The sequence below is a fragment of the Sorex araneus genome, chromosome 5 (genome assembly GCF_027595985.1).
Source record: "Sorex araneus isolate mSorAra2 chromosome 5, mSorAra2.pri, whole genome shotgun sequence".
Taxonomy (NCBI): Eukaryota; Metazoa; Chordata; class Mammalia; order Eulipotyphla; family Soricidae; genus Sorex; species Sorex araneus.
In genome coordinates this window covers 93,085,516-93,110,892 of record NC_073306.1, presented here as the reverse complement: position 1 = coordinate 93,110,892, position 25,377 = coordinate 93,085,516, and the positions used below count along the sequence as shown (strand labels likewise).

At 44.0% G+C, this 25,377-nt stretch overlaps 1 protein-coding gene across 1 annotated transcript in view; it reads right to left on the bottom strand.

Moving 5' to 3' along the window:
- CASQ2 (calsequestrin 2) overlaps positions 1-20,538 on the bottom strand; it is a 74,522-nt gene extending 53,984 nt beyond the window's left edge. Inside the window, exon 1 of the mRNA XM_004616231.2 lies at positions 20,065-20,538. Within this exon, the coding sequence (XP_004616288.2) occupies positions 20,065-20,298 (234 nt within the window). The 5' untranslated portion in view covers positions 20,299-20,538. The remainder of the gene's footprint in view (positions 1-20,064) is intronic.
- Positions 20,539-25,377: the final 4,839 nt, after the last annotated feature.

The window sequence follows — 25,377 nt, the reverse complement described above, 5'->3', positions numbered from 1 at the left end:
TCTATACAATGGAATACTATGCAGCTGTTAGAAAAAAGGAGGTCATGAATTTTGCATATAAGTGCATCGGCATGGAAAGTATCATGCTAAGTGAAATGAGTCAGAAAGAGAAAGACAGACATAGAAAGATTGCACTCATCTGTGGACTATAGAATAACGGAGTAGGAGACTAACACCCAAGAATAGAAGAATAGTAGAAATAAGTACCAGGAGGTTGACTCCATGGCTTGGAAGCTGGCCTCACATTCTGGGGAGAGGGCAACTCAGAGAAGGGATCACCAAGTATAATGTGGTCGGAGGCCATGTGGGGGAAGGGTGATGTGGGCTGAATGTAGACTAGAGACTGAACACAGTGGCCACTCAACACCTCTATTTCGAACCACAACACCTAATCAGAGAGAGAGAACAAAAGGAAATGCCCTGCCACAGTGGCGGAGTGGGGTGAGGGGAGATGGGATTGGGGAGGGTAGGAGGGATGCTGGGTTTACCGGTGGTGGAGAATGGGCACTGGTGAAGGGATGGGTCCTCAAACTTTGTATGGGGGAAACATGAGCACAAAAATGTATAAATCTGTAACTGTACCCTCACGGTGATTCACTAATTAAAAATAAATAAATTAAAAATAATAATAAATAAATAAATAAATAACTTTCTTTTGTCAAAAATAAAAAAGACTAAGGATATTGGGCAGAAGTGCTGCTATGTAGTCACTTAAATGATTAGGGATTGAAAGACAGGTAGCATATGACACTCCCTATCCCTTATGTGTTAATTTTTTTATTCTTGAATTTTGGATGGGACTAGATAAGCTGTAGGATGAAAAATATCATCATTAATATTTATGTCATGGCTTATTGAGTTCTCCTACAGTGCTTAAACAAGCCAGTCCCTCTGCAAAGTCACTTGACTCTAGTTTATTGCATTAAAATATTAAACAGTTCACTTTTTGTGTGAGTTTTTGGTTTTAATTACAAGCTATTATGTCCTACTATCAAAACATTAACTTAAATATTCCCTTGTTTATTATTCAAAATTAATGAATATGTGATCTAATGGCTTCACGGTGTTAGTAGCTTCTCTTATTTCTAGAGCATGAACCCTGAACATTGAGTAGTCCTCAAAGCTCTCTGTGCACAAGAATAATCCCAGATGCTGGTTAAAATGGAGCTTCCTGTGCCTCAAATTTGCTGGGAAAGTAGAAAATAGAACTGAGGCAGGACTCAGAGAGCTATCTTTTTTGTAGACCGTACCACTTCACCCCCATGATGTTGCAGATTTCACACCCAAAGTGATCTGGTATAATAACTATATGTATACATATATAAAACTGTGTGTGTAACTGTCCCCCATGGTGTTGACCATGTTGGTTTCTCTTCATTAGTATCAACTGAAAAATGTTAATAATAGGAAGTATTTATGAAATTAGTTCAGAATTACACAGGAAATTTGACATCTCTGCTACATAAACCACAAAGTTTGGTTAGTTTTCAAGGAGATGCAAATGTGTGATTCTCTTAGGTACATTGAGAAAGTCTTTAATTTATATATTTCATTTATGCTGTTTAGGATCACTTTGAAAATTATTAGTGGTTCTATCACAGAAACAGTTCTGTTTACCTCGTTTCCTGTTTAAGAAAGTATGGAGACCACTGTCCTGGGAGTGATGGTTAGAGAGAGTCAGATCATGGATGGACCAGGATTCCTACTAGCTAGAAATGCCCATCGCCTCCATGGCACTTATATGTACATTCCCTGCACACAACGCTTCTGCCTCTCACTGAGATTAGCCTGCCCACTTGAGCTCTGTCATCCCTGTCATCAGCCTAGCAAGGCACCTTCATGGACCTACCCCAAGGGTGGCCAGGACTGGCTGCACCCAAGACACACACACTCAGCCTGGGGAGGAGGTGGGCGAGGATAGCTATGGTGAAAGCCTGGACTTTCTGGACGGACTCTTGATGTGACATGCTCATTCCCCAGCCCTGCTCAGCAGTCTGACACCGTTTGCCTCTTACAGTTGGCTTCGTCTTGCCTGAGTCTCTGAGGCCTTAAATCTCCAACTCATATGTTCCTTTCTCCAATCCTCTGTAACCCAGTCTCACCACGCTCTCCCTGATTGCTGCATGCCTTGGCCATTTTCGACTGCAAAGCTCCGTTCCAAACTCATCCTTCACCCCAGCCTCCAGTCTGTGAATTCAAAACACCCATCACAGGGACAGCTTGTTTTGCAATTGCAAAAGTTGTAATTCTCTTCTGTGCTATAAATCTTTCCAAAGTGGGAAGATCTCCATTTTGTCCTTCTTTTGAATCATGGATATTTCTTTAGAGAACCCAAGCATACTTTGGATGATTGATAGACTTGTTCCTAAACTGCATATTCAAGGTACTTTTGTTGAGCTAAAAGCTAATTGTCACCATTATAGTGAGTGAAAGCTATCAGAATGAGAAAGAAAAGAGATAGCATCAACATTTCTCTTAAATTTCCAGAAAACTGAAGTAACTCTTCCCAGATATCACTGCAATTTTCTCCTGCTGACTTATAATCTTTCTCCTACTTTTTTGTTTTGTTTTGTTGTTGGTTGGTTGGTTGATTATCTGGCTATTTCTTAGATGATCTTGCCTACTGCTCATACTAGAGAATAGGGCTCCCATTTACTAGATGGGACTTAGAATTTGCTCATTCTTTTAACTACAAAAAATAACTTTAAAAAACGTTATTAAATAATATAAATATTCCAGTGGTTCTGGGATTGAAGCCAGAAACCTGAAGTCTTGATTTGGTCACAAGTGCTATGACTGTTGCACAATTGCATCAGTTATTTAATGATGCTGCCTTGAAAAGGGAATGAGACAATGCATTTGAGACTAGGCTGCAGGAGTTCTTGGCATACAGTAAGTGCTTAATAACAGATTAAAAAAGATGTTTACACCTGCTGGGAGCCAGAAAGATAGTGCAGCAGATATGGTGTTTGCCTTGCATGTGACCAATTCGGGTTTGATACATGGCATCCCATATGGTCCCTTAAACCTTGCCAGGAGTGGTCCCTGAGTGCAGAGCCAGGAGTAAGCCCTGAGCATTGCTGGGTGTGTTCTAATTGCCAAATAAAAAGAAAACCTGGATTAGGTTCTGGACCTTGAAACAATAAAAAACACAAAAACTTGCTCAAAACAACAAAAATTATTAGACTCATCAAAAGAATGGTGGTTCCCAAGGTGGTCGGGGATGACTGAGAAAGATGGCACTGGAACTTGAGTGGTGTGGGTGCTGACAATAACACACAAGCAGTGTAAAACTCAACCTCTTGGCTCCCACATTATAAAACAAATGACAAAATAACTTCAGAAGGAATTGTGAGAAAGCATCCAGCCAATAGAAGGGCAAACCCTAATGCTCTGGAGTGGTAAACAATAGCTTCTCACTGATGAAGTGAATGAGGAAATTGGCTCATAGGTGCTAAGGGACCAGCCCAGAGCATCAGGATATGGACATACACAGGGGAGAGAAAACAGACAGTGAGGGCAGGCCCAAAGAGCCATGTGAGGAGCAGCATGGGTTTGATTTCATACATTCAGGATAAAGTCTAAAATCCCTAGACTCCATCAGAGCCGTGCAATGTGTGTGCCCCACCCCCCACCAATGCAGCTGTGGCTCTGACTCTTCAGTTCCTGCTTAATGCTCCCCCAGGTGTGCAGAATGGCAGCTGCTTTCAGGGATACCCTGTTATATTTACACAAACTCACTGAAGATGTTCTGCTCCTCAGTATGCTTTTCCTTCTATGTAAAAGGCATTTCCCCTCCGTCCTTGGCCAACTCCTCTGGACCTTGAAGTCTACATTCAGATGGCAGGCCCCCCAAATGCAATCCCTGGCTCTAATAAGAATTGGTGCCTTTTCTCCATTTGCCCATAGCAACCCTTATTTTCTCTTCATACTTCTCCCCTGCCTCTTTTTACAGTTTGTAAATACATATTAACTTATACCATCTCTTTTCTAGCTACAGTCTATTTGGTTGCAAGCTTCATGTCTGAGTCATCTACTTTGCCCCTCATGCTATCTCTGGCACCTTGACAGTAGATTTTTTTCAGTAGATCTGAAAAAAAAATATAAAACAACAGTTTAACTTATATGTGGAATCTTAAAAACAAACAAATGGAAATAGCTCACAGAATCAGAGAATACATTGGTGATCTTCAGGGAAGGGTGCAGGTCAGCTTTAGGACAGTGGATTAGGTGGTAAAAAGGGTATGTTTTTGAAATTATGAATGCATGGAATCATTATTAACAGTACCTCAGTAAAAATTTAAGCATTGGATGGATGAATGAAAGAGGAGGGAGGACACTGCATGGAAACCATAGGTCAACTAGACCCTGAGAGAAGAGCAGGTGTCTAGGCAGAGGGTGGAGAGTACTAGGGACATCTCAGCAAGAACTGTGGGTTTGTGGGTGCAGGAGGCAGGTAGGCAGGCTGGACTACATTAGCTGAGGAATTACTTTGGAGAGCTGAAATGAGAAGTGGGTTTAAGGCATCTGAGACAGAGTGTGTGTAGGTCTTTAATATTAAGATGGGGCTTCTAAATCAGAATCAGTGGAGGCGATAAAAACTGTGGCTTAAACAGAGTTTGGGGAGGCCTTCTCTGAAGGCACAGGCTCAGACCAAAGCAGTGGCCAAGCATGGAGCAGTGACTTGTGAGCTGATGTTTACCCATGGAGTCAGCCCTGGCTTCAGAGAGAGAAGGAAAGGCTATGCCAGGGTCTGCAGCCAGGGAACATGGTGAAGGACAAAACGGTGACATCAGCAGGGCATGCCAGAACCAGAGGCGTGGAGCTCAGCATGGATTTAGATGCAATGAGTTCATACAATGGAAGCCCAGCCAAGAGCTGGAGGTGCCATGCAGAACCCAGTAGAGGTCCTGGATGGAGCTGCAGCCACGTGGGTGGGTGGCCTCACAGGAAGGAGGGGCAGGAGAGTCAGAGGCTGGATCTCTCCTGGGAGACAGGGGCAAAAAGGGGAGCCTGCCTGGAGGCAGAGGGGAACAGCAGAGACACAGGAGGAGAGAGGCTCACAGGGCTGTGGAAGTTGGCTGGGGGGTGATGGGAGTCACAGAAAGGGGGATCTCTGGGAGGTCTCTTTTTCTAGAGCTGGAAGTCCCCAGTGATCTATGGAGAAGGCTGGGACAGGCACCAAAGCACTGAGCATTCAGCATTGGAATGGGTGGCAAGGACGTGCCAGAGCAGGAGGGCTGCCTTGTTGGGGCAGTTTGCTTGTGAAAGAAGAGGTGCTCCCCCAGCAGCCAGGAACTCAGAGGGCAGCATGTGCAATGCACTAGCCCTCTGTGTAGGTATGTGTGCTTCACATCCAGCCCCCTGAGATCACGGCCCCAGGCCAAGGACAGTACAGTAAATCTCCATGGGCACTTCTTTCCCCAGCGTCTTTATGGAGACTCATTTCCTCCACAGTAAGATTGATGGGTGTCAGCTGGAGGAGAAAAGAAGGTGGCTACTTCTCAAAGCCAAGAATCTGATCATCTAATTAATAATGGAATCATACTCAACTGTAAGAACAGACAAGAGCATGCAATTTGCTACTCCATGGAGAACTTCATGCTGAGTAAAGTCAGTCAGAGGAAAGAAACAGTCACAGAACGAGCTCTTTCATATGTGGGATAGAAAGAAACACAGGGGCTGGAGTGATAGTACAGTGGGTAGGGTGGTTGCCTTGCTCATGGAAAACCCGGGTTTGATCCTTCACATCCCATGTGATCCTCCAAGCCTGCCAGGGGTAATTCCTGAGTGCAGAGCTTGGAGTATGCCCTGACAACAGTTGGATGTGCCCCCCCGAAAAAAAAAGGAAAAAGAAGAGATACATACTAGGGAAATAACAAAGACTACAGAGCCTGAGAACTGTGAGAACAGATCTGCAGAATTGAACTTACCCTTTTTGATGTTGGAGGTTGGAAGGACATTCTGTATGCTGTTGGAATGTTGTATGCTTGAAAGCCTATTGTGAACAGCATTTAAGCACCACTGTACTTAAAATGAAACAGTAGATTTTTTTTAAAGATTATAACCCAGGTCATTTTCCAGGCACCTCTATGTACTAGACCTTCACTCCAAGTGTGCCTCCCCAATCAGTCGTTTAAAATGCCTGGGCTGCCAGCTGGCTTTTTTCGGGCATGCTGGAGCCGTTGACTGTTTCCATCCACTGTCCCTCCTGACACCAGGCACCGGCTGATCACCCATGGGTGCCCTCCCCTGGAACTGGAGCTCTGACATTTCTCCCCAGCAGTTGCCTGCACTTCCTGGTGCTCAAGGAGGCCTGGGTCCTGGATGGGGGTGGACACATGAAGAGTCCTGCAGAAGCAGGCCAGGGGTGGAACAACAATTCATGAGCTTCTGTGGTTCCTTGGCCCTCTTGGGGCAAGAGTGAGGATCCCTGAGAGGAAAGGAAGGTTGCTGAGAGTTTTTCGGGTACTTTGGGCTCTTGATCAGTGCTGCGAAAGAGCTTTGAGGAACAGTGCTTAGTGCTCCAGCCACTTCACCACGTTGAGAAGTAGTAGAACAACTGCAACTAGTCAAATAGTATTTATTGGGTGTTGACTACAGGCCAGAAGAACTTCAATACTTTACATGAATTCTCTTTTATTTTTCTGACCTTCATGCCAAGTGATTGAGCTCAGGGCCTTCTGCTGCCCTGGGTGCTTTCTAACCACTGTGCCATCTTCCAGGCCCTTCCGCACTGGGGATCCCAAACAGCATGATTGTCAGTGTTGCCTCAGCCCAGGGTTCTGAACTTGCCGCCTGCCAGCACTTGGCCAGGCAGGCTACTAAGACACTGAACCATTTCTGGGACCTATGTGAATGATCTTACTGAATCTTCACAAAATTCACATTCTGTAGAAGTCTGCAGAAGAAGAAATGGAGGCACAGAGATGTTCATCCCCTCACTCAAGGCCACAGAGTTGCTGAAGGGCCTGGCTGGTCCCAGGACCCTAGTTCTCGGCCCTTGATTGCTGTTCTCCTCTTCTGGGCTGGGTGGCCCAGGCCCTACTCGTGGCTCACTGCTTATCAGCTGGAAGATTCTGAGAGGGCCCCAGCTTCACTGCACTTCATTTTCTTATCTAAAATAATGAGATTTAATTCTTGAAGGAGAAATATGTTTCCAAGCTCCTGAGGACTGTGTGCCCCTCTGTAATAACTATCAGGCAGAGTCAATTTGGGTGGGGTAACTGGGGCATGCACAGTAGTGCTCAGGGCTTCCTGGCTCTGTGCTCAGGAATCACTCCTGGTGGCATGGGAGACCATATATATGGGATGCTACGGATTGAGCCTGGGTCAGCCTCATGCAGGGCAAATACCCTACTCACTGTACTACAGCTCTGGCTTCTTAGTTTTAATTATTTTTTTTTGTTTTGGAATATGGAAGTATTTTCTCTCTTTATATTAAAAATATTGCTGTGATAAACTTTTAAAATTAATCTTTAAAAAATTGTTTGGTTTGGAGGGTTTAAGGGCTAAACGTAGAGAAGCTCAGGGGCTACTTCCTAGTTCGGTGCTCAGGATCACATCTGGAAGTACTCAGGGGTCTATCAGTGTCACATGGTATTCAAACTGGAGTCAGCAAAATGTAAGACCAGGACCTTATCCCCATATTGATGGACATTTACAAAATTGGGATTGAAGACATAGGCCTGAATTATTTTCTGTTTTCTCTGTGGTGCTGTGCTTATGACACTGTGAGAGTGGAGCTGTGGATCAGCCCGAAGCCCAGCCTCCTTGCAAGAGTCTCACTGATTAGTTGTGGAGCTAGGCAGTACCACTGTGGAGCCAGGCAGTACCACCCTTGGCTAAATCTACCTTCAGTTGGTTCAGTTGGTTGAAGAAAAAGGTGCAGGGGGTCTTCCACTGCTGGGAGCCTCCAACATGCACTGTAGCTACTCCACGGTGAGATCTTTGACTTGTTCCTCAACCCCCCTGCCTCCGGTACACTTAAGAAGTAGAAAGGTGGTACGGAGTGATAGTATAGAGGGTGAGGTGCTTGCCTTGAGTGAGGCCACCCCAGTTTCATACTTAACACCCCATATAGTTTCCTGAGCATAGAGTCAGGAATTAGCCCTGAGCATTGCTAGGTGTAGTCCTAAAAACTAATAAAATAAAATAACATCAGAAGGTAATTCAGTTACTGTTTGAACTTTGTCATAGGAAATGACTGGGTCCTACTTGTATTTATAATTTCCACTAGTGACAACATATGCTGGAAAACTAACTTGTGTGGACAACTAGGGATTCTCTTCCTTCCTTCCTTCCTTCCTTCCTTCCTTCCTTCCTTCCTTCCTTCCTTCCTTCCTTCCTTCCTTCCTTCCTTCCTTCCTTCCTTCCTTCCTTCCTTCCTTCCTTCCTTCTTTCTTTCTTTCTTTCTTTCTTTCTTTCTTTCTTTCTTTCTTTCTTTCTTTCTTTCTTTCTTTCTTTCTCTCTCTTAGTTTGGGCAACCATAAGTCCATATGGTTTCAGGGGCACTGGTTCTGAGTTCAGAGCCATACAGTGCCCCAAATGATCTCCACTTTCTCCTACTAAGAGCTTCTTTGTTTGCTGGTTTGGTTGGGGGCCACATCTGGCTATGTTCAGAACTTACTCGTAGCTCTGGGCTCAGAGATCACTCCTGGCAGTGCTTGGGAGACCATATGAGATTCCAGGGACCAATCTGGGTTGGCCATGTGCAAGACAAGCTTCTTAACTCCTGGACTCTCTCTTCTACTATCTCTCCCCACTGGGGGTTTTAACATGCTTTCAGGGACACAAATATTGCAAGGACAGCAATGTCTTGAGCCCCGGGCTCACGTTAGACTCATGACTCAACATTTTCTTTTTGTAAGACCCTGTAACAAAGGTTGATGGTTTTTATTGTACAGAGGCAGGCACCCAGTCTGGGAAGGTCAGTGACTTGCCTGCTGTCATGCTAGTGTCCTTAAATCCAGGGTGGTCTTCACATCTGACACGTCAGATGTCAGACCAGGTGGAATTTGGAGCTGCCATTTCTGTGAGATCTTTCCTTTTCTCTTTGAGTCTGAGGGATGACCTCATTTCCTTCATAATAAATGAGGGTGGGCTGAGGTCAGGCTTATGAATGCACTGGGTTAGGGGCACTCTGGAGCTGTGGAAGGCTGAGAAGAGGCATTCCCCCACCTGGGCACCTCCCTGCTTAGCACTCAGCAGATGGTGAGGAGAGACCTGCCTGGCACAGGGTGTGGGCAGCAGGCAGGAGCTCCTGGAACAGGCTCCCCGGGCACAGGGAAGCGGCTCTGGCCCGCCCAGCAATCACTCTGCAAGATGGCTCACTGGCCTTTTTCCTGCAGGACTGTCCAAATGGACACCACTTCTCTGCTTGAAGCCACATCAGGTCTATGTGAAAGGAAGATGCAGGCTTTTTGGTACCTCAAAGACACATTCTGGTACTTCAAACACTGCTGGGGGAAGAGGAAACGTTGGTTTTCTTGATGCAGTAAGTCATTTAGATTCTCAGGTGAAGCTGATAATTTCATAAAATTACTCTGCATCAATCTCACAGATTGGTGTAATTGAAACTACAAGAGAATGTGCCCATAGCAATAGTACAGAGAATAGGGTGCTTGTCTTGCATACTGCTGACCTGAGTTTGATCTGTAGCACCCTGTATGGTTCTCTAAGCCCTGATAGAAACGATTCCTGAGTGCAGAGTCAGTAGGATTCCCTGAGCATTGACACCTGTGGCCCCCAAACAGAAATCAAACAACAAAAAGCATAAAAACCTACATGACAATAAATCTGTTAGCTTTAATTTTTTTTAAAAAAGCAATGTTGGGAATCAAATGCAGATTTAGTTCTTGCTTAGCATGTTCTTTACTACTGGGCCTCATCCCCAGTCCTAAAACTATTTGGGCTGGGGACCACTCTTGGTAGTGCTGGAGGCCTGGATTCATACCCAGTAGTTCTGGGGATCAAAAGTATCTCCTTGCTTGGGCCAGGCATACAGTCCACTACCACCTGAGATACATGCCTAGTCCCAGAGACGCTGCTTTAACAGACTGGCACATGAGTTTGAAATCTATTATACTCCTGGCCTTTTGTTTTACTTCTTTATCAGTTTTTAGAATAGTTTTCTTAATTGTTTTTGAGGGGAGTTGATTTGGACCACACTGGGCAATGCTCAGGGATTACTCCTGGCTCTGCATTCAGGAATTATTACTGGTGGAACTCAGGGGACCATATGAAATGCCTGTGATCAAATCCTGGTTAGTCTGCATGCATGGCAAGCATCCTACCTACAGTATTATCTCTCTGGTCCTAGTTTTCTAATTCTTGCTTTCATAATATCCTATGTCTCCTCTTAAAAATTTATAGTTTGGAACCATGGAGCTGTCTCAAAGGGCTGGAGTACAGACTTTGCATGCAGGAGGGCTGGGTTCAATCCTCACAGTCCAGCACCTCACAGTCCCATGAGCAGTATTATAAGCAACTCTGGTACCAAGTCAGGGGTTTCCTCCAGCACCACTGGGTAAAGTTCTCCCCCAAGTTCGTGGCTTTTAGGAAGACGTCTTCTTTAGGGCTACAATAACAACACATACAACTTGGACTTGAAAATTTCTGAGGGTTTAGAAGACAAGAACAGGAAGAGAAGGTTCTAAGGGTCTGCAAACTTCTAAATCAACAGTGTATTTTCCAGTCTGTGAAATTTCTATTTCCCTATTAATTCTGGAAGAAAGAATTTAATGATAATCAGCTCCATCCATTATCTTACAATAGTAGCTTTTGTTCATAGCACTGCACTCCTTACTGAGAAAGGGTTATTTGGCCAAGCAGAGGCTTACCAAATAGCTTGGCAGCACTTGAACTCCACAGAGGACTGCAGTGGAAGAGTGAGCCTGGGTGGATGTCAACTGCGAGAGAACTGGCTCCAAGTGAGGGATTCATTTTCAAAGCCAAACCTGAGCCAGCCTGACTTCAGCTGAGGTTTCAGACCAAAGCAGGTGCGAGTGTGGAGAATGCCATCTTTGGGCAGCGAGCAGTTGGAAGAAATACCTGGGCCCTGTGTCTGCTGCTATTCTCTGCCCATCTTCCCCCAACTCCATCTGCAGATTTACTCGATTCCAGCAGCTTCATTTTGCTTCCTCTCTCAGGGTTTAGAAATGCAGCCACTGGGGCATTTGCCAGTGCTAAATAGGTTTGAAGGCTGCGTCAACCTTGTTGAGCTCAGTGATTTCTGAACTCTGTGTGTGTGTGTGTGTAATTTCATGGTTTTAAAATATCAGTTTTATCCACATTTCAGCAAGGATTAAGCAAGGGTGACAAACTGTTCTCTGAATTTGCCAGATTTAGCCTCAAGTTTTTGCCAATTTCACTCAGTTCTTAAATTTTTAATTTTATTTTAAGAAAAGAAATCAAGTAGAAAGGTGTTATCACACTTATAACATACTTATGATTCCTTGGCTATCCTTTTTCTTTCAAAAATCCATACATTTATCCTGTCATCCATCCATCCATCTGATGCACCAGGCAGTATTTATATCAAATACAAAATAAAAGCTATGCATTAGTTCCTTTATCCCATGGCATGGATCATTTTGATTTAACACATACTACAACCTAAAGTGAAATGCTGCTTGGGTGAAAATTGCAAGATACAAAGACACTTTTCCGTTTGTGACTTGGCCTTATTTATAAATACAAATCATTGCTTGGTCTCGTGGAAAGGAATTGGACCTTGGAACCAATGGAGGTGAGTTCAACTCCCACTTACTGCTTTGCTCTTTTAAATTTTGTGACCCTCTACATAGCATTTTAGGCTATTTTATTCACATGTAAAATTATTTTGTAAGAATTCAGTAAAATAGCACCTGTAAAGCACTAGTTCTGAATATGGCAAATGGTAGGCTCATAGTAAGTACCACTATTTCTTTTGTTAATTCAATAGTGCTTTAACAAATACTATTGAATGCCAGTGACAGACACTATCTATCCAGGAGAGAAGATACAGCAGTAACGAAAGCAAACTCTTTGCCTGTGTATGACTTTACATTCTGTAGGGAGTTGGACAACATTTACCATTCTCAGCCAAGTGTGTTGGAGAAAATTAAAGTAGGCTAAAGGGAATGAAACGAATGCCTGTATGACTTATATATGTGCATAGAAAGATAACTTCTTTGATAGATACCATATAGGTCAGCCTAAAACGATGTTACCAAGTCCAGAGAGAGTACAAATGAACAGTGCTTGCCTTGCCCTGGTTTGAATCCCCAGCACTGTCTATGTACGACCAACCACTGCCAGAAGTAATCCCTGAGCACAGAAGCAAGAGTAAACCATGAACCCTTCCAGGTGTGGCCTACCCTTCCCCCACACACGCTAAAGAAAATTGTTCAAATATCTCTTAGATATCAAGGACCATGCCACCCATTTTCATTTTGTACTTGAGCAGAGCATGAATATCTGATGTATACATGAAAGAATGAATATTTCTACTTGGGTGTTTACAAGACTTAATTGTACACCAAACAGCACTCACCAACTTGCTCTAAGACAATTTCCCATAGTTTCCCAATAAGTATATTCCCATCTGGGGATACCCCTCCCCACCATATCCATTTACCTCCACAAATTTCAGATTTGTCATTTCTTATGGAGAAGGGTCATGTGATACAGCCACTGAATGAAGGGTCCTTCTCTTTATAAAGGCAAAACCTGGATTCCAACCAAAGATAACGTCCACCTTTGATGTTATTTTTGATAACATCCACCTTTGACCCACCCAAACTTAGGTGGCCTTAGAACCACCTTCCCCACCTCCCATTGAAGACCTAAGACCTTTCATCCACTCAGGTAGTCGTGTAGGTCTTTCCACAGACTCACATCATCTACCTCCTAAGGATATCTAAATGATAAACCACTCACTGTGTGATGAAGTGTCAGTGGGGGAATGCAGAGAAAAATAGCGAAGACTCAAAGCCAACCCATACCCAAAGAACCAATATAATATTCCAAGGGAGGGCCCTTTATCTCTAGTTCAGCAGCATGCAGAACAAGCTACTGTCATTCAGGACAGTCAACAAACCACAGGGCATGGAGACGTAACAACATTCTAATCATCTGGAAAAGCTCTCCAGCCCCAGAAACCAGAACAGTGCTCTGGAGGCTTTAATTTGCCTCTGAGTTACCTGGGAGGCCTGTATAAACAGAAAAAATGGGTGCCATTGCTGCTTTGGGGTCCAAATTTTTGTTGTGATACACAAATCTTGCCTACATATTGCAATCACCCAGGAAGGGCTTTTATTTGTGGACTCCAGCTCTGTGGGCAGGGAATGAGACCAGGCATCATGTATTTTGGAAAAAAATACCTTAGGTGACTCTAACATGCTGCCACAGCTGGCCAAGAACATGTGCTTGAGTTCAGTGGCAGATGAAAGAAATTAGCATTGGCCAAGGACTGGCTGTGTTTCAGGCTCTCCATCAGACCTTCTGCAGTCTCCTCAAGATAACCAACCACGACACATGCACACATTGGTATAATGTTAAAAGCTGTTTTTATTTGGATGTTTTCTTTGAGTTTTCTAATTCACAGAGGTATAACCCACCCTCTTGATTTGATAGATGAGTAAAATGAAGTGCCTGTTTTTTGACTTCCCATGTGAAATAGAGTGTAAATAGACGTCCAGGCTGCTGAGGTCCAGGTGTGGACTGGCAACTTCCTTTATATAACTGGTGTTGCCACTGTAATGGAAAAGTGAGGGGAAAGCATAGGAAAACAGTTCATGGGATTACAAAAATGTAAATGGAAAATGATTACGTGAAAAATTTCATGAATTGCTAGAAGTCAGAGCATGTTCTTTGAAACAACCATGAAACTCTAAATAAACAAAGATTTTTCAATACTCTGAAAATAGCATTAGCATCCAAAAATAGTAAAATGATTTTTAAAATATGTGTGGTCATACCATGAGAAATTATGTTGGTATTAATACAATGTTTATGAAGGATTTAATTTCTTTTTGTTTTTTGGCCACACTTGGGAATGCTTAAGGATTACTCCTGGCTCTGTGCTCAGGAATTTCTTCTAAAGGTGCTTAGGGGACTACATGGTGTGCCAGGGATCAAACTTGGGTTGACCTTATGCAAGAGAAGTACTCTACCCACTGTACTATCGCTCCTGTCCCCACAGATTTGAAATTATTTACTGACAAAGACACACTGAAGGAGGACAGCAGGAACCCAAACTGTATGAAAGGGATATCCCAACTGCAAAATATATGTTTATACAAAGAGAAACTAAGAAAGTCTGTCTGAACTAGAACCAGGTTTATTTCTGGTGGTTGTTTTATTGCCTCCCTTCTCCCTTACCAGAGAGTCTAATACTTCTGAATGAGTACATAATCCTTGGTGGGTGAAGAGCTCTGGGTGAGTAACACAAACACATATGTATTAAATAAGAAAACAAGAACAATCCCAGTGGTTTTTACCCTTTTTAAAACCTTGGATGTGAGAAGACAGGAGAAATCTTTCTCAAACTGCTAGGGCAGATGTGAAGACCGTGATTTATAACATGATTTTGTGGATTTATTTTAAAATAAACTGCTTCAAAATGAAATATTTAAGCACACTATGTGTTAACTGGTGGTCACTTTCTTAGACAAGCAGGAACTGCAGGCAGATCAATACAGGTACAGAGGATCACCAGTTGGAAACCACTGGCCTAGATTGTTCTCATGGTTCTTGTGAGCAAGGAGATGTCATTCACCTATTTCATAAACTTTATAGGACATGTGCATGGAGCTATGTTCCCTCTACCTGGCCTAAGACCCTCCAGACCTACTAGACTCAGACTGTTATTGGGAAGCCACAGCCGGTTGTGATCCTCCTGCTGTCATTTTACTTGTTTCCATGTTCATTTTTTATCTCACCTTTCCCCTCTTGCCCATATTAAACCCCATTCCCATATACAATACACATTGGGTCACATAAAGTGTCAATGAACAGCATCTTCCAGGACTACCTCTCTCAGAAAGTCTAAACTAAGTAGAAATAAAATTAAGACCCTAAAGTTGCTGAGACCCCTAATGGTTCGATTTTAGGGAAAGTCTAGTGGGATGGGAAAATATTTGAGTTATCAGAACCTTTGCCCCCGTGGTTCCCTTTCCCAATCTTGCTTATGTGTCTGGTAAATTAGACTCACTTTCTCAAACCTGGACATGCTTTTTACCTCTCCCCCACTGAATAAGTCTCTTCCTTTTTCCTTTGTATATCTTATCATCTGCTCTGTGGCCTTCTGCTTACGGGGACACAATGTTCTGTGGCTGGTTACATGGCTTCTTCCACATGTGCCACTGCAGGTTTTATTTCCCCAGTATCTACAGCATCCTGTTTGATGACAGCTATAGGCCTGATTTATGGGTAGTTTAGGCACCTGCCTCCCCAATCAGACAATGGTATTCTCCCCCTGTAGATGGGCCTACTTCTGGGTATTTTCACTGTCCTCCCTTAAGGCAGCAGGAAAATATGTGCAATAGACCACAGAATCCTTGAAGCTTTTTTTTTTTTTTAAAAAAAAAGCAGAACAAAGCTGAGACTTATGTGATGAATTATGGACTCCAAATACCTGGTCCTTCTATCATGTAAAAATTACGACCTAAAATAAAATGGAAATGTATTTTACAACCTGGGCATGGAAACTCTACTGGAGAGGGGAATTGATTAATTTTCTTTCTGTTGGGATTCCAGACAGTGCTTGGGAGATTTGGGGCATATCCAAGGTGTTTTGGCTAAGAAGCCACACAGTAGTTCATCTTCAGAACCTGAGAATGTGGTGACACTCAAACACTGCTGTGCTAGGGACTCCCTGGGTCATCCTGGTCATGCTCCAGCTCTCAGGGCCACACTCGCGATGCTCAGGAAACTATATGGTACTGAGACTCTAACCAGGGTTCACTGAATGCAAAGCAATCACTCTAACCACTTTAGGAAAATCAAGTTACTTGAGTTCCCCAGCTCCAAGAAACTATGAAGTAGGCTGGGGTCTATATCTTTTTTAATGCAACAGAACAGGATAAGATAGAACAGAACAAAAGAAAAGAGAAAACGAGAGAATGATTTTAATCCCCTGTATTCCCTGAGCAGTGTTTGTTATCCTGGGAGAGTTCTGCTTCACTCCTGTGTCTGTGTGTGCCTGCGAACTAGATCACAACAGGTTGTGACAAAGCACTTGGCCAATCACCTTCCCAGCCTCAAGAAAGAAGCCCCTCTGTCTGTGCCCCCATGCCAAGGCTGAGACTCCACTGCAGTGCGGATGTTCAGTGGAAATTGCCCTTTTTCATGCACCCCCTAAAGTCCCAACTCCAGAATGACAAGATTGTTTTCAGTGCTTCTCTGGAATCCAGGGAATGAGGAGGGCAAACAAGTGGTTTTGATGAGGAAGAAAATGTGGAGCTCGTATCCCAGCTTTTGTTACTGTGAGTTTCCTGGAGTTACTTTTGTGCTCTATTCAGAAAACTGCTCCCCACCTTATAGAAGCACCCCCTCCCTATCTGAGGGGAGGCCAGTGCCCCCTCCCTGGAGCTGGGCTTATGGGGCTTTGAGCTTCTCTGGCCCATTGCTGCTGACATTATCCAAGACTATTTAAGGCAGACTCTGGAAATATCCAACAGCAGCTGGCTGAGTGTGGTCTCATTTGATTCCATGAAGCAGTACAGTATGGGGTCTAAGATTGCCTACACAAATAGAGTAACTTTAGACAGCTTATCCTCCGTGGGACTGAGTTTCCCAAATTATAAAATGGAACGAGTCATGCTACCAACATCATGGAAACATAGTCTGGCTTAATCAAGCTAGCAGCTACAAAGTGCTCAGATTAGGATGTGGACACAAAGAGCACTCAGCAGTGTCCATCATTGTTATTTCATTATCTCACAAACCAGTATAGAAGCAGTAGTTCCACCTTTATAGATGAGAAAATGAGGCTCAGAGAAGTGAACCACCTGCCCTGTATCCTGTGGTTCATATAGGCAAAGCCAGAAAGTGAATCCAGACCTCTGATTCTAAATTTTCTGTGTTTCCATGTTTTATCTTCCTTAATGGTGCCAAGATTTAGGGGGGGGAGCTGTGGGGCTCTGGACTTCTTCTTGTACAGACCTTCTACTTCATGGAGAACTCTAGATCGGATGGATGGAATGTCCCCAGGAAAAAAATCTGCTCCCATGATTTTGCTTAGGAGTCCAGAATTAGATACTAGGAGATATTCCTGGGTGAGTTTATAGGTAGGTGTGTGTTTGTGTGTGTGTGTGTGTGAACACAACAGGGAATCAGAAATACATCAGAAATACAGAAGTGCAGTCATTCCTTGTACTGGCATTCTTGTCAAATTCAAAGCCAACTTGAGCATATTGGGTAGAATTCTTACACCTATTTCCATCTAATTAAAATCTCTCAAGAGTAAAGGTGATATTACAATGGGTAAGACACTTGTTTTGCATGTGACAGACCTGGGTTCTATCCCTGGTATCCCTTAAAGTGCCTGGAACCCCACTATAAATGACTCCTGAGCACAAAATCAGGAAATTTGCATCTCTAAGCCTCATTTTCTTATCACAGAGACCCCCTATGTTCCCCCCAGCACTGCCAGAGTAAGCCCTGAGCAAAGCTGAGTGTGGTCCCCCAAACCCACCAATAAATACATAACAAAAATAGTCCTTCAATAACTGGGCAGTGGGGTTTGGGCTGGAGATGAGAGAATATGTATGAGGACATCACAGTTTGTTCCAAGAGTAGCTGCACTGTTTGTCCTGCTTTTTAAAAAATATATATATAATTAGCCTGTGATTTTCCCATTTATGGAATGTAAGGATCAAAAACTCTCCTTGTTTTCTCTTCACTTGCAACCCCAGAGGGAACTGAACTTGGACATCTAATCCCCCGGGGAGAGCCTAAGAAAGAACATAATGGTAGTGGTGAGGTGTTTGCTTTGTTTCCTAGTGTGATTTGTTTATTTTACAGTTTTAAAAAATCATAGTTTAGGTAACATAGTTATAATGGTGTGTGTTTATGGTATTGATGTAAAAAGTTACCAAAGTGCAACCACCAAAGACCCCAGAACTGCCCCTGCACTGTCTCTCTGTCTCTCTAATTAGTGATGAAATTTTTAAAAAAATTTAATTGAATCACTGTGAGATACACAGTTATAAAGTTATTCATGATTTGGTTTCAGTCACACAATGTCCCTTTACCAGTGTACATTTCCCACCACCAATGTTCTTACACCCTCCCCCTCGACCCCCAGTCTTCTTCTATGGTAGACACTTTTCTTCTCTCTCTCTCTCTTTCTCTCTCTCTCTCTCCCCCCCCTCAATGAGATTTAAAACACACAAAGTAGTTTGGCCAACAAGAGCTCTCTGAGACGATTACCCACCATTTACAAATCATGCAAAACTAAGTGTTTGTATGTTGATTAACAGACAGGATCCTGAAGTGCCTTTTTTTAAAAAAAGCTTATTATTACTATTTTTATTATATTGCCTTGAGGGCCACAGCTAGTTGTGCTCAGGGCTTACTCCTAGCAATGTTTAAGGACCAGATGCGGTGCCTGGGGTTGAACCTGAGTTGGTTGCATACAAGGTAAGCACTTTGCCAGCTATCCTATCTCTCCTGCCCCTGAAGAGCTTCTTAAATCATCAAAGATGTTCCAATGTCTCTGGGATGGTTTTCCTGGCCTTTATGGTTGTTTATTTTTTTTAAACCCAGAGCAATGTGACTTTTAGATGGCAATTCTATTCCTTAAAGAATCTGGTTTAGTTGAGCTTTTGATTGTGCTGCCTAACAAACTGCATCGTTCTTAAATAGCCCTTGGACCTGACCCATGTTGGCCTCACCAGGGTGGGTCTGAGACAGGACGTGGTGCTCCCCAAAGCCCCACTCTCCAGGGGCCCTGCAGTGGGACGTGTCCACAACTGTCCGGGAGTTGCTATGGGAACAATTCCTGGGCACAGGGACTGGGTCCCTGTGCCAGGTGTACAAACAGGTCACAGATGTAGCTAAAAAAAGAACTGACTTCAGTTCACACCAAGAAATTTCTGAGAGGAACATAAGAGCCCATTCCTGAGCATGCAGCAAAGATCTTCACGGATCTACACCTGTTGGGTTGGCTGACACCAAATAACAGTCCCTGTGTGCTCCTTCCTGCCCAACCCACAAGGAGGTAAGGTCAAAGGACTTTTGATACTCCAGTAGAGTGGGGACTCTAGAGAGAGCCCAGAGAGGACACTTCCCAGTAAGGAACATCCACGAATGATCACTTTATTTCCATCCAGTCATTGTAAAGTTTCAACCTTCACTCAGAAAAATTAATGACTAGAAACACAATGTCCTTGTGGGGAGAGAGGAAAAAATAAGAATTGGGACTAGAGTAATGGCACAGAGGTTAAGGCATTTGCATTGCATGTAGCTGACCCTTGCTTTGATCCTTGTACTGCATGTGGTTTCCTGAGCACCAGTAGGCTTGATCCTTGAGCACAGAGCCAGGAGTAAGCCCTGAGCACTGCTGGAAAGAAAGAAAGAAAGAAAGAAAGAAAGAAAGAAAGAAAGAAAGAAAGAAAGAAAGAAAGAAAGAAAGAAAGAAAGGAAGGAAGGAAGGAAGGAAGGAAGGAAGGAAGGAAGGAAGGAAGGAAGGAAGGGAGAAAGAAAGAAAGAAAGAAAGAAAGAAAGAAAGAAAGAAAGAAAGAAAGAAAGAAAGAAAGAAAGAAAGAAAGAAAGAAAGAAAAAGAAAAAAAGAAAGAGAGAGAACGAGAGAAAGGAAGAAAGCAAGCAAGCACCAGCACATGGCAGATTTTCAGTCACACCTATGCATTGCACATTGTATTTGAGTATCCCTGTTTGCAGAATCAAGACCCACAACCTTGTTCACCTTAGATTTTGCAATCAGAATAGCTTCGGATTTACCCACCCCCATTAAAACACAGCAAGTCTCCAGGGCATAGTCTCTGCCTCCTTCTTCCCTTCCCAGTGACCGATTCCCCAGCCCCTATCCTGCGCCCAGAGTCAGGGACCCAGACTCACCTCCAGCACAATTTCCTTCATCTGGAACTGTTTCTGAGCAACTTTGTCAGAAGACACGGACTCGTGGTAGTAGAGGCAGAGCAAGTCATATTTTTTCAAAATCTGCTTGAAGTTCTTCTCAGTCAGACCGATCACTCGGTCCTTGCCATCATATGTGGGGAAGTTCAGACCTTCCTCTGCCCTGCAGGAGGACAGCAAGTAGAGTCCCAAGACAAACAGATGAATGCTCTTCATTTGTGGAAACGTTTGTGTTTCTCAGAAACGTTTCAGGCCTGAGAGAGGGTGAATGCTTCTCACAGGCTGTGCAGAGCTGAGAGTCAGCAGGCGGGTAACCCGGCTTCTATCTTGAGCTCTTCTCTGCACTGAAGGTTCACCTCCTGGGCTCAGGCTAACTGTAAAGTGGGCTCTGTATGGAGAGTGCGCAGCTCAGAGGGCAGCCTGGGAGCCAAGCCGGGAGGCCAAGCCCCAGATACCTTGCATAGCTCTGCCCGGCCCCTAGCTCATCATGAGCTCCATTTTTAGGATGCAGTTGTTTCAGGCTAAAAATAAATCCTGTGATGAATAAAACAAAGTTAGATAGGGCAGACACTGTTGAGGGATTCGCTGATACAGACGCTAAAGGTAGAGAAGGCAGTAGGAAAGGAGCAAAGTGTATGCCCCTGGAATAAGGAGACCAAAAACGGAGAGAAACACAGGAGGAGGAGGAGGGACCGGGCCTGGCAGAGGGGGCTTGCAGCAGGCAGCATCACTAGGCACTGTGGAATTGGCCAGTTTCTCTTGTTCCTTCCTGGAAGGTAGCTCGGCTCATCCTCCTAACCTCTCCCTTCGGGTCTTGGGGCCCTGAGATAGGCTTCACCGGCACCTGCCTTCCCACTCTCCTGCATTCTCTCCATAGTAAGCCAGTCCTGGAGACACATGGCACTGCCAGGTCTTGGGTGAGGACACAGGTACCATGTCTCCTGCCAGCCTCCAGAAGCCACAGCCCCCGTGACCACCTTTTCTTTCCCATCCACCTGTCCACAGCTGAGTTTGGCTGATCTCAGGAGAATCTGTTCTCACTTAAAAATTAATTGTAAGTTACAGGCTGGAGCGACAGCACAGCGGGTAGGGCATTTACCTTACACGTGGCTGACCTGGGTTTGATCCCTCCATCCCTCCCGGAGAGTCCGGCAAGCTACCAAGAGTATCTCGCCCGCACAGCAGAGCCTAGCAAGCTACCCGTGGCATATTCGATATGCCAGAAATAGTAACAAGTCTCACAATGGAGATGTTACTGGTGCCCGCTTGAGCAAATCGGTGAGCAATGAGATGACAGTGACAGTGACAAGTTCAACACCAGGGTCTCAGAGGGAGCTCAAAGGACTGGAACAAAGATTCAGCTTCAACCTCTGCCACTGCATACCCCCCTTGAGCACTAGAGAGGGATTAGTTCCCCAACACCTGTGGGAATGTCTCCCAACCTAAAATAAAACCAAAAGTCCAACACACACAAAACACACAACAAACCTCAATTTTACAATAATCAATTCTTAATTGCATATTTAACTACAAAAGCAAAAACCCTAACACCTAATCATTACACAAACATAATCCTAGTCCTAGCCCTAACCATAATCCTATAGCTAACTCAGAACTTAAACTCACCATAAAACAAGACTGATTCTAAATTTACCAATAAGTCAAAAATGTGACAATCATCTGATATTTTACTTGAATTTTTAACTTTGAACATAGCAAAACTTAACATCTAATTCCACAATCTCTATTACTAGTTCTAATCTAGTCCTAACTGGAACCTAAACTAAACCTGATCTGAAACAATGCCAAAAGTAGCAATTAGCCTCAATTAAACAATTGACCTATTCGTAAAGTGCATATTTAACAATAAACACAGAAACAAAATATTTAACCCAAATCTAACCCTAACTCTAATCCTAACATTAAACACAACATTATGCATTTTATGACTAGAAACCAAGGACTAAATCCCTGTACAATCTCAAATCCTAACCCTAATCCTAATTCTAACCTAAACTATGCCAGATCTTGGCCTATGCAAAAAACTACCAATTTGCCTTAATTTAGCAATTGCCCTATGCTTAACTTGCATTTTTATCTATCCACACTTATCACAAACCCTCCAATTCCGTCTAAGTTGCAGCAAACTGAAAGATTTTTTTGTGTCTCATTAATGAATAGTAACACATTGTCATATTGTTTATGTACCAGTTTCTTCATTCACTCACCTGTCGGGCATTTGTTTGTTTCCAGATCTCAGCTATTTAAATAATAATGCAAGGAACATAGTTATGTGTATGTCTTTTCAATTGGATGCTCTTTTGTTCTTGGGATAGATGCACAGAAATGGAACTGTCAAAAGCATAATATCTAAGATATAGAAAGCATTCTTAAAGCTAAAAACAAACAAACAAAATAAACAAACAATACCATCAAAAACAGGATGGGAAGATAAGCCAATGCTTCTTCAAATATGACATAAAGATGGTCAACAGGCACATTTATTTCACTGATTATGGGGAAAGTGTAAATCAAAATGACAATGAGGTACCATCTCACATCAGTGAGAATGGCCTATAGCAGAGTGTGGGAACAATTAGTGTTGGGGAGTGACAAAAAGGACCCCTTATTTACTGCTGAAACTATTGATTATTTCAGTCTCTTTGGAAAAAATGGTCTGGACTTCTCAAAAAATTATGAACAGACCTTTCATGTTTCTTTACTGCATTAATTGTTTGATCTGTCACTTTTGTCCCTGTCCCCTTCTTGAGAGACATGTAGGGATTAGATGTCGGTATGTAGGGACTAGAACTCAAATCTCCTTATACCATCTTGGATTCTCAGTTTCTCAATCTCAAACACAGATCATGATGACCACATTGTAAGGGCATCAAAGGACAGAAGTGGACTCACTGGTGGTGGACTCAAGGGTGGTAAGGACAGAAGTAGACTCTCGGTGGTGCACTGAATATAGTACAGAAATGCACAAGCTGATCCTTAGTGACACTCCCTGAAAACTGGTAGACTGTTCTAATTCTACTTGGATTTCAAAAAGTAAACCAAAAAAAAAGGTAAGATAAAATAATAGCTATACTGTAAGGTTTGGATCACAAGCCAGGAAAAAAGCATGGGACAAAGCAGGTGTCCACCCACAAGGCTACCTTTGATGATAACTTGCCAGTTTGGGAGAGTAATAGTTTGGAAACCTTTCCTGCCCATTTCCTCTTGAGTTCAATAAACAGGAGGGATCTGGGCTCACCTGACAGCTGAGATACCTGAAGAGAAATTAACAACCTGGATTGCATTGATGACTCAGTCTGAGAATTCAGTTCAGTCTCAAGGGGAACTTGAGCTTTGGGAAAACCCACTGCTAATCCCCCTTTTCTGGAGTGGCTCCTTGATCATCCCTTCCACTCCAACCATAGTCCAGTATGTTTATCCACTTTGTTTTGGTCTCTGGCGCTAATGATCTGGGTCAACTATATCCCACTCCTAACCCCCCCACCACCTCCTTTTAGCATAAAAGGCAGCCTGGGTATAGTGAGAGGTCCAAACAAGAGGGCTAAAGTGCAGAGAAGAGGTCAGTGATCTGCATGTTGAGGCCAGGTGCTGGCCTGCAGAGAGAGTTCTCCCAGGGTAAGAGGCAGCTGCTGTGCAATTATTGGGGACATTCACAGCCATGAAGCCAAGATCTTGGAGAATCTGTTGCTGAAACCCTTTCTCATCAGTGCTCACTGGACCATGTGTGCTGGGTATGGAACTCAGGTCTTCTGCATGCCACACATGTGCTCACCTTGCTGTATTCTCTCTTGAGCCCAGTGCAACTCTGCTTCCTTTCAAAAAGTTTCTATGGAGGAGACTCCGAGTAAACATATATTGTCTTTGGAGGTCTGCTTTCCCCGACTCTTCCCAGTTCTCACAACCTCACTGTGTTACCTTTTTCAGAATCTGCCCTGCTTTTTATAATATATCAGTTTTCAATGTCACTGCAAACCCTTTTAAAACCTGAGAGATATCTAAAATCAGCTGATAATTTCCAACTGACTTGATGAAAGGCGCAGGGCAGAGGAATCACTTGATTATTTTTAGTTTAGTTCCTAGTTTTGGCTTAAAACCAACTGACCATGAACAGTCCAGCTCCAGACTCTAGACTCCAGGGGAGTTGGGAGGGCCTAAACAGAAGGCCCTGCCTTAAGAAGAACTAGGTTTTCCTAGTTTGAAGTGCCTGCCTTTCTCTGTCTGCCCTTTCTTTTCCTGCTATTGTTTTTTTTATTGTCCTACAGTGCACCAATGCTCATGAATATATTTAAAAACTGGGATCGTCTCTGACATTGCAGTTTCAGCACTGCTTTCCACATCTGTTCTTTCATTCCAGTGCACCTGTGGGTCAGTCAGCGTGCCCTGGGCTCTGGCACGGTGCTCATGTTGGCATGCGCATTCTCTATGTGCTGAGAATGTGGGTGGGAATAAGCTAACTCAAATACTGTGTCAAGCACTACTGCTGGAGTCAAGCCCTTTGTGTTCACTCTTTCTGGTCCTTCTCTAACCCGTCCCTTTCACTAGCTTACCCTTGGGAAGTTGGCAGGATGACTGCAAACATTTGTTAGTTTGATTTGCACAACAACACACTTAAGTTCTTAATGAATTGGGAGAGGATTTCTTACAGTGGTGCTGGGGGCCAGCGGCCACTCCCAATAGTACAGTGATACAGTGGCACAGGCCATATGTTTCAATATTTTAATTCAGTGATGCTGGACCTCCAGGGTTACCTGGGCAGTGTTCAAATGGGGGAGGGAGAGAACCCGGGCCTCAATCAAAGCAAGTGTTTCAGAGCTTACCCCAAATACTCATTCTGCAGAAGAATCAGGAGCCACTCACTCAGTTACCAATCACATACCTTTCCTTCTTAAGATTGCCTGCCTACTGCCACCTCAGCATATACTGTGGGGACATTCATATACTGTGAAGGAAAAGTGGACACCTCTGGAAGAGAGACAGACACGGGAACCTCGCGAAGCCGAGGAGCAGGACTGTGTCCGAGAATGGGTGCGAGGGGCAGGGGGAGCAGTGGGGAGGGGCGGCCTTGGGGCGGCGGGGGGGGGGCACACGGGAACAGAAGGGACTGGTGGACAGCTCCCTCCGGCCGCGCGGCCAGAGAGAGTGGACGCGGCCAGGGAGAGCCACGGCACCGAGCGCGGGGGGCGCTGTCCCCCTTCCCCAGCACCGCTCAGCTGGGCAGCGAGGGTCGCTGCCAGCTGTCGCCCGAGGCGGGTCTGGGTCTCCTCCCTAGCCCTG